This window comes from Nerophis ophidion, linkage group LG08 (genome assembly GCF_033978795.1).
Source record: "Nerophis ophidion isolate RoL-2023_Sa linkage group LG08, RoL_Noph_v1.0, whole genome shotgun sequence".
In the NCBI taxonomy this organism is placed as follows: Eukaryota; Metazoa; Chordata; class Actinopteri; order Syngnathiformes; family Syngnathidae; genus Nerophis; species Nerophis ophidion.
In genome coordinates, this window is record NC_084618.1 from 55,166,990 (window position 1) to 55,184,215 (window position 17,226).

Here is a 17,226-nt window from a genome sequence, read left to right on the forward strand (position 1 = left end):
CAAGCGTGTTCCTGCTTGCCACTCTGGCTGCAGCAGGCACCTGCTTTCCATCAGCAATCTACACAACTGTCACAGATGAGCTGCCGGGGCTTCTCAAGCCAGTGCAAACCTGCATTCCGGGCCAGAACGTAGTGAACTGTTCAGTACAGTAAGCCGACCCATCTAGCTCTATGCACCCTCTCTCCCTCTCTCTCTGTTTTCTCCCCCTCCATGTTCATTTGTCTCGTTTCCCTTTGTCGCATTGCAGCAGCATTCCTTCGTTCCTGCATCACGAGCAGTGTGTCTCGTCTCCCCGTATTCCCTCTGGTTCCCTGGCTGCCTCTTGGATCTCAACCTGGATACAGACTTTTGACGCCTTGCTATTGCCCTTGACATTCTGCCTGTTTCTGGACCTTCGAGCCTGCCTTGCCCCACTTGGACTTCTGCCTCTCGCTCAACACGCCTAGTAACACTCCTCAGTTAATCGCTACACATAGTCACACCATACACATTTTGAAATAGTTTACATACTTCATTTCTTATTATATATAATAATAAATATAGAGCTAAACAACATCCCTGCTGTCTGTGCCGTCTTCTTCCCCTGTACACCGTAACAATAATCTTCAAGTTATGTCAAATGGTGGAAAAACACTTAGCTTTCTCTGAATGCTTTTCTTTATCAAAGTGTTCAAAATGGAGGGAATTTGTGCTTAATTTTAGTGTTTGTAAAATAGTTTTCGAATTTCAGTTATTCAGCTACTATAAAATGTATTTTAATTGCAATGAACTACTTGTAATTCCAATTCAACATCCCATGGGGTGGAGCCAAATTTTTTGAATGAATTTAATAAAAACTAAATTGAAATTCCAAATTCTGAGTTTTTCACAAGCCTGCATGTGCACTGTTGTAGCTTAGGGTTGTTTAACTAATTTGTTTTGGGGGCCACATTTCCAGATCGCGAAAGACTAGGAGGCCCGACTTATTCATTCACTAGTAGTCATATTTGTTATATTCTGGAGAACAAGTATCCTCTGTAGTGGGCATTCGATTTTTTTTTCAGTTTATTTTGTCCGTGTTGCTAAATTTAGGAAAATCCAAAAATAGCCGTGCTCTTCTGTTTTTAAGGACCTTCTGCCAAAAAGAAGTTAAAGATCCTCTAAATAATAACACTCTCGTGTTTTTAATTATCTGCTGCAAAGATGTTGTAAATGAGATTATGTGGATTTTATGGTAAAAAAAAAAAAAAAACTCAGCTCAGTTGACAGAATTTTACTATAAAATGAATGGTATTCTTTACAGAGTATTACTATAAATTTCTAAACAATGCTACTGCTATTTTTATGGTGAAATGATGTTGACTGAGCTGCCAGGTTTTTTTTTTTGTTTTGTTTGTTTTTTTACCAAACAATCCCGTAAGTTATTTTAACAGCTTATTATTGAAAATGGAAAAATGGTTACAGTCAAATTTTGGCGACTGAGCTGCCATTTTGTTACTATAAATTTTTCGGTGTTTTTTTTTTTTTTAAGTGTGCACACATGGCTCTCCCCTGCCCTCCTCTCTCTCTGCTGATCGCCGTCTTTGCCATTAAAGTTCTTCAAAAAAAGGATGATAAATGTTTATTTTTTGTACATTTCATTCAATATTTATTTATTTCACATTGCTGTTTGGGTGTAAAACTGTCATTACTGTGTGAATACTGAATGCAATATGGTATTCTACCCCAAAATTAATGAAATTGTTATTATTGTTATTTTTATTACTATTTCAGACCTTCAGTTTTCCAAGTTCCAAAATTTCCTGTCAAAACGGCTGTCGCCAGAATTTTTCCGAAAAATATCAATTAAAAAAAAAATTTTTTTTTACAGAAAATTAGTGTAAATGGAAAAATTGTATAACTGTTATTTTAAGAAAAATATTTTTTTTCCGGCGACTGAGCTGCAAGTTTAAAAAAAATTTTTTTTACAGTAAATTTCTCTTTGTTCTTACAGTGTATTCTCTTTCAAGTAGTTTTACTGAACACACACACGCACGCACGCACGCACACACACACACTCACACACTCACACACACAGTAACTGTCACTGTTAGTGTTGTGGATTGAAACTGGAAAAAATGCAAAATCGACCGTCATAACTTCATCAATATTTACAATGCAATGAATATACATGACGTTAAAACCTATGTGGACTATCTTGGCAGCTGGAGGCTCTATGACAAGCTTTTGAAGTGCAGTGTGTAAAACGTCCCTTTTACATCATTAAGAGTTTATTAACTTCTCCTTACTGACATTTTTTAAGCTGCAGGCTGCCAAACATTTTTCGCCCCTATCCTCAACCTCACATGTGCACACACCCATGCATGTTCACATGATCACATGGAGGCACGCCAGTGGCTAATAAGTCAAATAAACAAAAAAAAACTGTTTTTTATCTGTAATATAAGCTGCAAAGTGGCATGTACCTGATTCATGTGTTGTGTATGCACGACACAGCACATGCTGCCTGAAGAGCTGCAGCCTGCCTACATTAACATAGTAATTAGAGTGTGTGTTGTCCTCCTGCGATGTTGCACGTGTTCTACTTACAGTTAAAGATTCTCTGTTGGTGTCTCCCCTTTTCACTGTCTTTCCCCTCCATTCGACCTGACTACAGTACATCTCAAACTGTTGGATCAGCATTAGTGATCTGTACAGCTAGTTTTACTGCCTCATATAGTCATGGCGCCTCCACGAGGCCGGCTCTACGTGGGAGCAAGAGGGGGCTCTGCCCCCTCCAATAAATGTCTTGCCCCTTTAAATCGAAATGTTTGAAGTTGAGAAAGTACATTTTGATATACTCACAAAATTGATATATTACAAGGTGATAAAAGGAGAAATTTGCTGAAAAATGGACACAATGCAACATCTTCTCTCATCTCTGTCACCCCCTTGTTTTGTAAATATTGTGTGTGTGTGTGTGTGTGTGTGTGTGTGTGTGTGTGTGTGTGAGAAGTCCTACTTAAAGTTAAATTCAGTTTAAGAATTGGGCAATCAAGTTTAAGTAAATGTGGTGTGATTGTTGATAAAATGCGGATGTAGGATACTTTCAATCAATGTTTATTTTTATAGCTCTAAATCACAAGTGTCTCAAAGGGCTGCACAAGCCACAACGACAATCTCGATTCAGACCCTTTATTCAACTTTTATTTTTAGTTCCCCCCCTGAGGGATTACTACTTTTTGTGGTCAGAGAGTTGCATACGTAAGTGACCTCAAAGGGCAACAGAGCTTTTTTAGTAATTTTGCTTATCATCAACAATCCTTATGTGAGACAAGGACATGTTTTTCTTATTATTGTGCATTCAAAATAGTTAACAAATGCAATCAAATGTCCGCTTAAAATGGAGCCAATAGGCGTCGCTCTATTCTGCCCTAAAGGGCTCAAAAAATACCCAAACGCCTCCATTAAGGTTTTATATACATGATGTAAGTCTATATGTAAGGAAGTAACAGGCACATTCAAAATAACATGTCATATTTACGTATTTTAAGTATTTGGCGGCGCGTTAATTACAAAAACGCGTCACGACATCACTGATTATTACTCACTGCAGACTTCATGAGAGCCAACAAATATAATAAAACATCACTTATTGTGCATTGTCTGCTCTCACTAGCATGCGGCGTGGAAACAAGTCTTTTGTGTCGTTCTCGCCATTTCTGGGCTTTAAATTGGATGCCAAAGTTGACCAACTCGGCAGATTATGTCTTTATCCTTCTACAATCCAGGTGAAAGGCATTATTTATTATTCAGAATAAACTCCCAAGGCGCGAAAACTCGCTCGAGCCGCTGATATCAATACAGCCAGCACAAGCTGTTAGCTCCCTGTGATCACCGTGCGGCTAAAACACTTCTTCTATGTTAGCACTTATAATAACAATGTCACTAATACTTGGTTAATATTCAAATCCCAAAATGTAAATGGAATATTGTTGACGCTTTTTGGATGTTTTTTTACAGGGATTCATAGGCAGAATAGAGTGGCCACAATTGACTGTGTTATAAAATGACTTATATTTACGAGGTAGAATGCATTAAAAATATCCATCCGTTGTCTTGTCTTTCATAACGATTGTCAATGATAGGCAAAGTTCCCTTTGACCTAAAGAAATATACTAACAGGAGTTTGGTCTACAGGTAGTAGTTGTACAGGTGTGAAGGTAGAGGCCTGACAAAGTACAATCCATTTCTCCAGGCAGGAGTTAAAGTTAAGTTAAAGTTAAAGTACCAATGATTGTCACACACACGAACTAGGTGTGGTGAAATTTGTCCTCTGGGAGGTGAGGAGAGTAGAGCGCAGGCCACGCCCGGTTAAAATTTTTGGTGATTTAACCCCCAATTCCAACCCATGATGCTGAGTGCCAAGCAGGGAGGTAATGGGTTCCATTTTTATAGTCTTTGGTATGACTCGGCCAGGGTTTGAACTCACGAACTACAGATCTCACGTGGACACTCTAACCACAACGCCACTGAGCAGATACGGATATGGATACGTAGCTCTCAACCAAATTTAATGAAGAAGGCAGCAATGTTATAACTCTATTACAGGGGCGTCACTAAACCTAATACTGTACTGGGGCACACCTGGGGCACAAATAATTAATGTGAGCGTGCAAAGCGCGCAAGCAAAAACATTTTTAGCACTTATTTATCATAAAAAATACATAAATAGTGCTTTAAACTACAAAATCATATCAGATTATGTTGTATGGATCTTTGATTAACCACCTGAAATTAACTAATGTATTTGACCTACTTGTTCACTTTTATACTCCAGACTTCTAAACTGCTACTGGTAAAAGCAAGAAGGAAGAGCAATGAATCTTTTTGAAATATATATTGCAGTAATCATCTGCAAATTTAACATCTACAAAAGTAAAACACAAAATAAAGCACCCCTACATCTCTGGGTTCTTTTATATTATTTAATTTCCATTTATGGCAGTGTGGATAATCCTATTTCAGATACACAAAACAATAAAGCCACAGTAGTAGAATAAACGAACAACTGTTGTGTGTCTGTTCAGGGAATCATTTTCCGAGAAGCAAACTGGAACGTCTCGTTTTCATTTTTGCAAAGTGGTCAATCACTCTGGACAGACATGGAAATATTACAGTAACTGTTATACAGTTGACCAGTGGTTCCCAACTGGTGGGTCGTGACATAAAAGTGGATTGTGTGTCATTTTCAGTGAGTCGCAGTCAGATGTGTGCATGAAAAAAAAAAAGTTTGGGGAGAAAAAAAATCAAATTGTGGCAACAAAACCAGATATTTTTAGCCATTTTTCTAGTGACTATTAGTGAGTATTTCAGCAAAAGGCAAACCGACTAACAAGTTGGAGGAGGACTCAGGACAGACATGGAAATATATTTTTTAAAAATCTAAATGGGGCAACATTTTCAGCCATCTTTCTGAAAACAAATACAGACATGTAACTATTTTTTCTGGAAACAAAACAAGATGCTTTAGCTGTAGCCATTTTTCTGGTGACAAAACAAGATTATTTTAGTCAAAGTCACACCGATTAACAAGACAAGTCTACTGTGCTATTTTTCTATGAAATAAACTTGAATGATTTAAAAATTTGGCTCACGACTTGATGATATACAAAAAATGTTTTTCTTCCTGAAGATAAACCATTTGAGAAGCACTCAACTCACACATGCTGACTCCATATCATCATTGATGCAGAACCAGCTGACAATAACCAACATTATGTTTCATGTTCATTGGAAATTCCCCCAACAGCTCGTACAGCAAATGAATATGTTTGTCTTGATACAAGGAATAACGTTAGCTAATTTAGCATAAACCTAAGACAATGATGTTGCCTAGCTAGCTAGGACTTCACTTACATCTCTCATTCCTGTTGCTTCTTCCCTGCTGCAGGCGAATAACTTTCTTAAATCCATCTAGGAGTTACAGTTTGAGTCAAATCAAAATCAAAATAATGTAATTAACACATTGTTGTTGGCTAACGCTACCTACCTCACGCAGTGATTCGCATCCTCTCTCTCTCTCTCTCGCTCTCTCTCTCTGGCTCTCTCTCTCTCAACTGAAGTCTCGATCCACACGTGAATAAATTACCATATTAATTAGCCATGTGCGCATTGTTACGTGGAGGGAATACAGAAGCAATCAATTACCATACTAAGTAGTATGTGCGCTGTTGTCTATGTTATGTAGACTTAAAACTCTGGAGTGTTTTTTTTTATTGGTGAAATTTTTACTGGGGCACTGCAGATCAACAGTGGGGCACGTGCCCCAGTGAAATCTGTCTGGCGACGCCCCTGCTCTATTAGCACAGAAAAAATGTGCTGCAGCATGAAACAAGGTGTATACATGATGCATACATTTACGCCTGCCTATAAGCGGCCCGAGACCTCCATTTAAATACAAAGTAGAAAGTGTGATGGCATGTGAGTGAATGTTCATATAAACACTGTGTATGCAGCACATGTGTCCATCAACTGCAAGGAAGAAAAGTTTTATGCATTGAAGTAGAATAATTCTACAATGTACACTGAGCTTCTAAAAGGAATAACACAAAAATGTAAGTCGGCAAGAAACAATACATAATATTAGCAGCAACTTGCCAATACTTGCACATTTACTGCAATGCATGTGTTTTCTGTATGTGTCACTCAACGTGTGTGTGCGTGTGTGTGCATGTGTGTGTGTGCGTGCGTGCGTGTCTCCATTTAGCTCACCGCTCCTGCTGCGATGCATCCTGGCTGAGACGCCGTTAGCTCTCCCTCCATTGGGTGAAGTGGTCTCAGCATTTTCCAATGCGCTCACCTCACCTCCCTGTTGCTTCAGAAGGTCAGTCAGTATCCTGGGGGGCAGCACATGAGACAAAAATCTTGTTTTTCCAATAATACGAACCAGTGGTCAGATACATACATTCAGTAGAGGACAATTACCACTGTAAGACATGCCTCAAAATAATCCACGTCCCAATCATTGGCAATTCTTAACCAAGCCTAATCAATCTTGCAGGCTGAGGTGCCTAAAATGCGTTTTGCTGCCCAAAGCTAATTTTTTTTATTGGTCCGCTGCACATTCTAAAATGTCGTGTGTTTTGAGCTAAGAGCTGGTATGCTTTAAGTTTCAAGCATAATTTTGAGTTCCAAGCATCTCTTCGATTAGTGTTGTGTTCTATCATTCCCCTGCCTTCTCCCTAATTCTGATGTCTGCATTTTGTCTTCAGTTCATTCGTCCTCGGTGATGGGCAGACCTTGAGGCACACCTGCAACTATGTAGCCCGTTAGTACTTAAGGTCGTCACTGACAGCTTGGCCTTGCCGGTTATTGTCTTCTGAACTTCTCACGTCTCATGCGCTTTCTTCACCTCGTCAGTCCTGGTACGTTAATCGTTCCTTAGTCCTGATATCCCTAACCTATTTGTGTGTTTTTCAGAGCCTCCCTTAGGTAGAGAAGATATTTTTTGTTGAACTTTTTTGCTGTGCTCCATGCGCCCTGGCCTATCCCCCTGCTGACTTCTGAAGAATCTATTTTGGTCTGTGATACATGGTGTGCGCTTCTGCCCCATCACCTTTTGTTTACCCCTTTTCTGACTAATTAAAAGATTTCCTTTTTGTAATTCAGCCTTGCCTGCCGTCTCTGCATCCTGGGGTCAACACCTTGACGGATACCCTAACAATTAGTTGCAGTACAGTAGCAAATATCACAATGAACCTCGTAATGTAATGTGGTTTAGGTTCATAGAATTAGAAAAAAATAAGAATTAAAAACCTGACAAACCATGTCGCCAAATTGGTAAAATAATTTGAATGTATCACTGCCAATCTGCACCATACTGAAGCAGAACGAGTCCAACACCGGCTAATTATTTTTAAATAATATCCAAACGGCAAACATTTATCCATGAAAGTATAGAAGAGCTCCTGCTGGTGGGTTTGACGAAGAAGCAGCTGGAAGGAGATACTGTCAAAATCAACTATCTAAGGTAAATGCTGTAATACTACTATTACTGCATAACTTCATAAAACTACTGTAGTTATTGGTAGTATATTGTATTGTTTTAATACAGTATTTTTTTAAATACATGTTACATGTTAAAATGGTCTGTGATGAGCTAGCGACTTGTCCAGGGTGTACGCCGCCTTCTGCCTGATTGTAGCTGCCCCCCGCAACCCCAAAGGGAATAAGCGGTAGAAAATGGATGGGTGGATGTTAAAATGGCGCTCTTTTTTGGGGATAGCAAGCACCAATTAAATTGATTTCAATTCAGTTCAGTGGGACACGTTGAATTGAGATAAAATTGATTAGAATTAATTAACCTCATAAATTGAGGTACTAAAAAAATAACATTTTCGAAAGGGGCTCAGAGGCATAATGTAACGAGACAAAGCAGACATGCAGGTTATGTTTATTTTTAAATATACTGTGTGTATATATATATCATCTTAAGCTACATGAGTTGAGTACACTGCAAAAACGACCTGACAAAATATAACATAAAAAGACTTGATTTCAGGTAAAACTCAAAACTAGTGAAATTATCTGTTTATGCAGCTCGTTAATTTTCCACGATGAGACATCCTAAATTAAGATTTCTTTATCTATAAATTAACAGGACTTTTAAACTAAAAATGTTTAGTTTTTTTCTGAAAACAAGCGTTGTTCAACTTGCAATTCTTAAATTAAGTATCCTCGGGTTGTAGTATTCTGCCCTCATGGAAAAAGTTTGGACACACCTGCCTTAAGTAATTGATTTTGAATGACGTCTGACACAAGTAAAAAAAATAACCCTTTCTTATGCCATAATCCATCCATCCATTTTCTATCGCTTGTCCCTATCAGGGTCGCGAGGGGGTCGCTGGAGCCTATCTTAGCTGCATTCGGGCGGAAGGCGGAGTACACCCTGGACAAGTCGCTATCTTATCGCATGGCCAACACAGATAGACAGACAAAATTCACACTCACATTCACACACTAGGGACCATTTAGTGTTGCCATTCAATCTATTCCCAGGTGGATGTTTTTGGAGGTGGGAAGAAGCCGGATTACCCGGAGGGAACCCACGTAGTCTCGGGGAGAACATGCAAACTCCACACAGAAAGATCCCAAGCGCAGGATCGAACCCAGGACCTTTGCATTGTGAGGCAGATGCACTAACCCCTGTTCGACCGTGTTGCAAAGTCTTTAAATAAAATGTAAAATTTGCAGTGGAGTATGCGGCCCTCGTGGAAATGGTTTGGACACACCTGCTTTAAGTAACTGATTTTGAGTGATCTCTAAGACACAGTAGCTCAAGTCAGAGTAATAACCCTTTCTTATGCTTTAATGTGTTTTTTAAGTTAGTAATTGTATTGCAGTGCTGCTACCCTTGGTTCAAAGACAAATGTATTTTACAAATAGAACATCTCCTACGTTGACGTTTTGCTCTTGCTTCCAGCTGCAGTCAGCTGTATTTGACTGGCGGCTTGTTTTGCTACACAACATATGGGCTAAGCTTTCCTGCAATATGGTCCTTTTGGCTGTAGAGTTTGCTACACCCCCACACGCACACTCAGACTCGCAGAAATCACATTAACACTGTTTTTGGATTTGAGCATTGATGCTATTCACTCCCTTGATCAATAATTCAAACAGCGGCGTCTCTGTTCTGCTAATGAAGCTCATGTGGTAACACTCACTACCGCGCTCACAAACGACAACTGACAGCGACGGCCGGCGGCAACTCTCTCTTACTCTACCAGCGAAGTAGAAAAGTCTGACCCACTGTCCTGGGTTGTGATCTTTTACAAATTGTCCGCTTGGGCTGATGTCGCTGGAAAATTGTGTCACGGATGCCAAAATGCTTGTTCTACACTTTGTGTTGCTTCTGTGTTTCCTTATCATGTATATTCTTGGTGTGTTTTTATGCATATGGTTCTGTTTGTAAATCTCATGCTTAAAGGGATAGACGGATAGACGGACAACATTCACACTCACATTCACACACAAGGGCCAATTTAGTGTCGCCAATCACCTATCCCATGGGCATGTCTTTGGAAGTGGGAGGAAGCCGGCGTACCCGGAGGGAACACACACATTCACGGGGAGGACATGCAAACTCCACACAGAAAGATCCCGAGCCCAGGATTGAACCCAGGACTACTCAGGACCTTCGTATTGTGAGGCAGACGCACTAACTCCTCTCCATCGTGCTGCCCTAAAGTGCATCCATTTGTCTGAAAATAAAAAAATAACAAATCCTTAGTCAAACGACACCATTTTTTGACCCACTTCAACCCTTTGATACTGAGAAATAAAATGTAACTAACAATAAATAATATGGTTCTGGGAAAAAATCGATTCTAATATGAATCGAATCGAATACGTTGTGCGATTGAGAATTGATTTTTTTTTTAAATCGATTTTTATTTATTTATTTATTTATTTATTTTTTAATCAATCCAAAAAACCACTACACAGCAATACCATAACAATGCAATCCAATTCCAAAACCAAACCTGACCCAGCAACACTCAGAACTGCAATAAACAGAGCAATTGAGAGGAGACACAAACACGACACAGAACAAACCAAAAGTGTGATGACTCTTCTTCGGCATTGTAATGCCGGTGTGGTTTTCCCGTGGATGCGTCGAAGCAGAACACAGCATAGGTAAGATAAAAGGTATTTAATAACAAAAGTCTATGAACAAAAATACTGGTGTAAAGAGAAAAAGTAAACAAAAGACGCTAGCGTGAAAGCTAGGATAAAACAAGGAAAACTAGAACTTGGTACGAGGACACAAAAGAGTAAACAAAACATTTAGCATGAAAGCTAGACAATAAAGTGGCTTGGCGTGAGAGCTAGCGAGAAAATACATACGAATGATGAGAGTCGTCACTGATGCGCGTGGGCAAATTAGGATCCGAGAATGAGTAAACAGAAAAGGTGAGCTTAAATAGGAGGGTGAAAATTAGTAGCAGGTGTGCGGGGCGAGACTAACAGGTGGACTGATGTGTAACCATAGTGATGGACAAAAACAGGAAATAAACGGGTCAGACTGAGAATGAAAAAACAAACACGTGAAGATCTGCGCAGCAGATCGCAACAGTATTCCCCCCCAACAAAAGACAGATACCAGATGTCTTAAAAAACAAACAAAAACTTGAACCCCCTCCCCAAAACCAGAAAGTTCACAAACGAAGGGAGGGCGGAGGGAGGCCACGGTGGAGGGTCGCCAGATCGCATGTCCCCGAATCCACCGAGGACACATCATGTGGCGGCGGCGGGTGGAACGCTGCTGCCGAAAAAGTTTTGGCGGGCGACCTCGAAAAGGCCACATTAGTGGCCGCATCGCAGGATGAGGTGCCCGGCGAGGCGGACGACCCGGGCACGGCCACATCCGTGGCCGACATGGAGGAGGGAGTGTCTGGCGAGGAGGATGACCTCGCAGAGGCCACGCCCGTGATCGACGTGGTGGACGACGCCTCAGCACCGAAATCCCAGCAGGCTTGGAAGCAGCAGACGAGGGTGCGGGGACTGCAGCCAAAGCAGGCCCGAGTGCAGCTGGCGAGGATGATGCGGGTGCTGCAGCCGCAGGAGTCGTCGGAGGCGGCCTGGGAGCCGCAGGAGTCGTCGGAGGCGGCCTGGGAGCCGCAGGAGTCGTCGGAGGCGGCCTGGGAGCCGCAGGAGTCGTCGGAGGCGGCCTGGGAGCCGCAGGAGTCGTCGGAGGCGGCCTGGGAGCCGCAGGAGTCGTCGGAGGCGGCCTGGGAGCCGCAGGAGTCGTCGGAGGCGGCCTGGGAGCCGCAGGAGTCGTGACTGGTGTGAGCTCCAGCCTCATCGTCGGCGCCGGTGTGGGCTCCAGCTTCTTCGTCGGCAGTGCTTGGCGGCGTGGAGCTGGTACCGGCGCTTGTCGAGGAGCTGGCACTGGAGTGGGCTCCAGCCCTGTCGACACAGGTGAAGGTTCCAGCCCCGTCGTCGACGCTGGTGTGGGCTCCAGCCCCGTCGTCGACGCTGGTGTGGGCTCCAGCCCCGTCGTCGGCGGTGCTTGGCGGCGCGGAGCTGGCACCGGTGCTTGGCGGCACGGAGCTGGCACCGGTACCTGTCGTGGTGCTGGTACCGGAGTGGGCTCCAGCTTAGGAACTGGTGCTGGCGTGAGAACCAGTTTAGAGTCTGAAACTGGCGTGAGAACAAGGCTAGAAACATTTTCTGGTGTGAAAACCAGGCGAGAGTCATGTGCTGGTGTGGGGAGCAGGTGTCGGCTTCAGCCGAGGAGCAGGTGTCGGCTTCAGCCGAGGAGCAGGTGTCGGCTTCAGCCGAGGAGCAGGTGTCGGCTTCAGCCGAGGAGCAGGTGTCGGCTTCAGCCGAGGAGCAGGCACAGGGGTCTGCCGAGGAGAACTAGGGGACTGGCTGTGAGCAGGACTAGGACTATGATGAGTGATAAGACAAACACTAGGACTCGGGCAAGGACTTGAGAGAGGACCAGGACTTACAATCACACTAGTGCTTTGAGAAGGGCTTGGGCAACGACCAGGACTTACAGTCATACCAGGGCTTGGGCAAGAACTAGGACAAACGGTCAAACTAGGGCTTGGGCAAGGACTGGGACTAACAATCAAACTGGTGCTCGGGCAAGGACTAGGACAAAGACTAGGACTTACAGTAACACTGGGGCTCGGACAAGAACTTGGGTAAGGACTAGGGTTCGGACTAAGACCACGAGGGGAATCAGTACTAATATTACAAAGGCAAGAAACAAGACTCGGGACCGGACTCGAAACAGGACTCGGACTACGGATCAGTCTACGAGTGGAACTAGGACTACGACGACTACGAGAAAGACTAGGACTACAACTAGAATCAGAACGGAAACTCGGACCAGGACTTGGACTACGACTCAGTCTACAAGTCGGTCTACGAGTAGGACTAGAGCATGGGCTACGAAGAAGGCTGGGACTCGAACTCTGAGAGAGACTGTGACTAAAACTAGAACTAGGGCACGGACGGAACACAGGTGGAGGAGGTCTAAGAGGGCGTGACTTGACCGGGGAGAACACCGGTGGAGGAGGTCTAGGAGGCCGTAGTGGCTTAACAGGTTTAACAGGGGTGAACACCGGTGGTGGAGGTCTAGGAGGCTTAGTAGTAATACTGGCCCTCCCCTCGAGACCCGGATTCCAGACGGGGTCCCGTTGGATAGAGGCTGACCGTAAGGGCGGGCGGTGGGAGGTTTGGAGGAGGGCAGACTCCACCCCATTAGTCTGTATGAGGAGAGGATTGTTCTGAGCAGCAAGAAATTTCTCCTCCAGCTCCAGTTCAATCAAAACTCTCCTGTACCACTCGTCCATCCAGGCAGGACTATATTTTTCTAGGTCAGTTTCAAAATCAGGTGACGTAGGGGTAGGACGTGAAATAGGCTGAGATGTGGGCGGGGCCAAAGTAATGGGAGGCTGATCTTGACAATTAACAATATACTGAGGGTGACTAGAATCAATATAAATGTCCTGATACTGTGTGAAAGTATTATTACTGTCCAAGTTTTTGGAAAATGGCTGAGATATATCGTCCACAATAAAAAAATCTTCTGAAAAAATGTCATCAACAGAGGCCGGTGTTGCGACACCGGTGGGCGTTCCCCAAATGACGTCATCGCTTGTGTCAGAAAAAGTGTCATGGCAGCTTAAGGAATGATTTGAAAAAAAACAAGCAGGATTACCGGTAATGACGGGTGAATCCTGGACGGGGTGAAACTTGCTGTGTCCATGGGGAGGAATAAGTGGTGCTGGAACATTACTGCCGCGCGGGGGACCTCTCCACTGGACCCCCCGCTTCTTCGGGGCAGCGCGAACGGCTTCGGAGGAGACTTCAGGCCCACAGTCGAGTCTTTCCTGCTCCCAAGCCACGGGCTCCAACCACAACCCTAAGTCGAAGGGTTCCTCCCGTGGTTTCGACGCGGAAAAACAACTTGATGCTCGGATCCTACTGTGATGACTCTTCTTCGGCATTGTAATGCCGGTGTGGTTTTCCCGTGGATGCGTCGAAGCAGAACACAGCATAGGTAAGATAAAAGGTATTTAATAACAAAAGTCTATGAACAAAAATACTGGTGTAAAGAGAAAAAGTAAACAAAAGACGCTAGCGTGAAAGCTAGGATAAAACAAGGAAAACTAGAACTTGGTACGAGGACACAAAAGAGTAAACAAAACATTTAGCATGAAAGCTAGACAATAAAGTGGCTTGGCGTGAGAGCTAGCGAGAAAATACATACGAATGATGAGAGTCGTCACTGATGCGCGTGGGCAAATTAGGATCCGAGAATGAGTAAACAGAAAAGGTGAGCTTAAATAGGAGGGTGAAAATTAGTAGCAGGTGTGCGGGGCGAGACTAACAGGTGGACTGATGTGTAACCATAGTGATGGACAAAAACAGGAAATAAACGGGTCAGACTGAGAATGAAAAAACAAACACGTGAAGATCTGCGCAGCAGATCGCAACAAAAAGTAGTGAAACAAAAATGAATATTATCAACAACAGTATCAATATTAGTTATAATTTCAGCATAGCAGTGATTAAAAATCCCTCATTGACATTAGCATTAGACATTTATAAAAAATGTAAAAAAAGAACAATAGTGTCACAGTGGCTTACACTTGCATCGCATCTCATAAGCTTGACAACACACTGTGTCCAATGTTTTCTCAAAGATAAAATAATTCGTATTTTTGGTTAGTTTAATAGTTTAAAAAAAATTACATTATTGAAAGCAGTTAAAACGTAGTCCTTTATAATTATAAAAGCTTTTTAAAAAAAATCTACTACTCTGCTAGCATGTCAGCAGACTGGGGTATAGATCCTGCTGAAATCCTATGTTTTGAATGAATACAGAATCGTTTTGAATCGGAAAAATATAAGTTTTGAATCGAGAATTGCGTTGAATCGAAAAAAAAATCGATTTATTATCGAATCGCGACCCCAAGAATCGATATTGAATCGAATCGTGGGACACCCAAAGATTCGCAGCCCTAATAAATAACAACATTAACTCGGGAGTACAATATATAAACACTGTAACCTACAAAACAATTGATTTTTTAAACACATTTCGGATTAATTGCTATAATGAGCATGTTTTGTTGTGTACAGATTTGAGGTATGAAGCATGATACTGATAATGCATGATCCCCGGGGTCCCCCGTGCCTCCCCTCCCCAACATCGCAATGCAGGGGGGCCTGACCCACTATTTGAAAAGAACTGCCTTATTTGAACAATACTGATGTCTAAAACACGGCAGTTGTCAATATTAACAAGTATAAATCAATTACACTTGCATGTTACTTATTGATACAAAGTCTGCAGTATATTGAGAGGTATTCAGTAACAAATGTGTCCGCATCATTCAACCTATTGAGTTTAACTTAATGAATTGTTGTGGCTATTAGGTGTCACCAAAAAACTAATGACCACTCCACATTCACTTAAGACAGCATAAGTCCATTCCAGACAGTTAATAATAAATAGGTTGGTGTTTTTCAAACTTACTTTTGTTCTCGGTTTTACTAATTTTACTTGAGCAAACCTTTCTATAACTTTTCACCAAAAAAAGAAAAAAAGTCAAGTAAGTAAGTATTTATGGAAGCGGCCATCATTGGAAACATTTTTGGACACTCCTGCTTTGGGATTATAAATGGGTGATGATAAAATGCACTAAATTACCAAGTGAAGTAAAGTGAATTATCCGTATATAGCCCCTTTTGTCTAGTGACTCAAAGTACTGGGTGACGGCGTGGCGAAGTTGGTAGAGTGGCTGTCCCAGCAATCTGAGGGTTACTGGTTCAATCCCCACCTTCTACCATCCTAGTCACGTCCGTTGAGTCCTTGGGCAAGACACTTCACCCTTGCTCCTGATGGGCCCTGGTGAGCGCCTTGCATGGCAGCTCCCGCCGTCAGTGTGTGAATGTGTGTGTGAATGGGCGAATGTGGAAATACTGTCAAAGCGCTTTGGGCTCCTTAAAAAGGGGTAGAAAAACGCTATACAAGTACAACTAATTTACCATTTTACATAGAGAAACCCAATATCTAAGTTACATTTAAACCAGTGGGGGTGGCATTGAGAGCAGGTGGGTAAAGTATCTTGCCCAAGGACACAACGGCAGCGACTAGGATGGCGGAAGCGGGGATCGAACCTGGAACCCTCAAATTGCTGGCACGGGCACTCTACAAACCAAGCTATACGGCCTCACAAGTCCTGTACATGTTCCATTATTAAAAAAACGGCCACTTACAGACATTTCTTTTCACGCAACCATATTACATTCATTCATTCAAATGAATTCCGATCGTAATCATCTAACTGGGAATTATTTTGTGCAACTGGAAGACTTGATTTAATTATGCCCCATTCTAATGCATATGCATTGGTGCAACAAAAGCACCTCACTCCTCGCGTCCTCCCCAGAACTAAACCTTCTCCCCCCGTCTTCCTCCTCCATGAGCATACCGTTAGTCTCTGTCTCCTCATCCCCTCTCTGACTCATTGCCATGCAGAGCCTCGGGCCGCCACGCGCATCCCTCTCTCGGCTCGCCGCTCAAACAACTTGCTGATTTGGACTTTTAATCTTTAACAAAAACCGCACCTGTCCCCAAGCGATCCAGTGTTTATGGAGCTTTGGCTCAGCTTCATGCTACTTTCTTGGGGAAGCTTTGAAACTGGGTGAATGGCAGTGCTGTGGGCTGATGAGAAGATTATGGACTCACTGGGCGACACAAATATTCAGCCTGTGGTTTTTTACAACTTAGATATTAATGACTTTTTATAAAGTATTGAATTTTTTATATACTTTTAGTCACCAAAACCAGAAGTACACCTTTCAGCAACTTAAGAGCAGCTCAATGTAATCTTAAAACCAGCAACAGTACTTCCTTGTTTATCGTTGTTAATTGGTTCTGGACATTGGTACGATAAAACAACTACGTGAAGTAGGGCTCATTTATTTTAAATCAAACATTTTCAGAGCGAGGGCGTAAAAAAAGTTGATCACCTTCTAATTACAATTTTAACATTATAAGAGCTGCCGAGACATGCAGTAACATCCTTTAGTCACCTTTATGTTGTTTTAATTCAATATAGTAGTGCTTTCTGAGGCTGAGCCAATCAGTGGCCACCATACTGAAAAGTGTGCTCTAAACACTTTGGTCATCTCTAATGGCCAATACTACTTTAGTAAAATATATATATATTTTTTTTT

The 17,226-nt window shown here is 42.4% G+C and overlaps 1 protein-coding gene across 1 annotated transcript in view; it reads right to left on the reverse strand.

Annotated features, from left to right (window-relative positions):
• The window catches only part of shisa8b (shisa family member 8b), an 81,037-nt gene that overhangs the window by 36,885 nt on the left and 26,926 nt on the right, over window positions 1–17,226 (reverse strand). Inside the window, exon 3 of the mRNA XM_061908995.1 lies at window positions 6,733–6,857. Coding sequence (XP_061764979.1) covers window positions 6,733–6,857 — 125 coding nt within the window. The remainder of the gene's footprint in view (window positions 1–6,732; window positions 6,858–17,226) is intronic.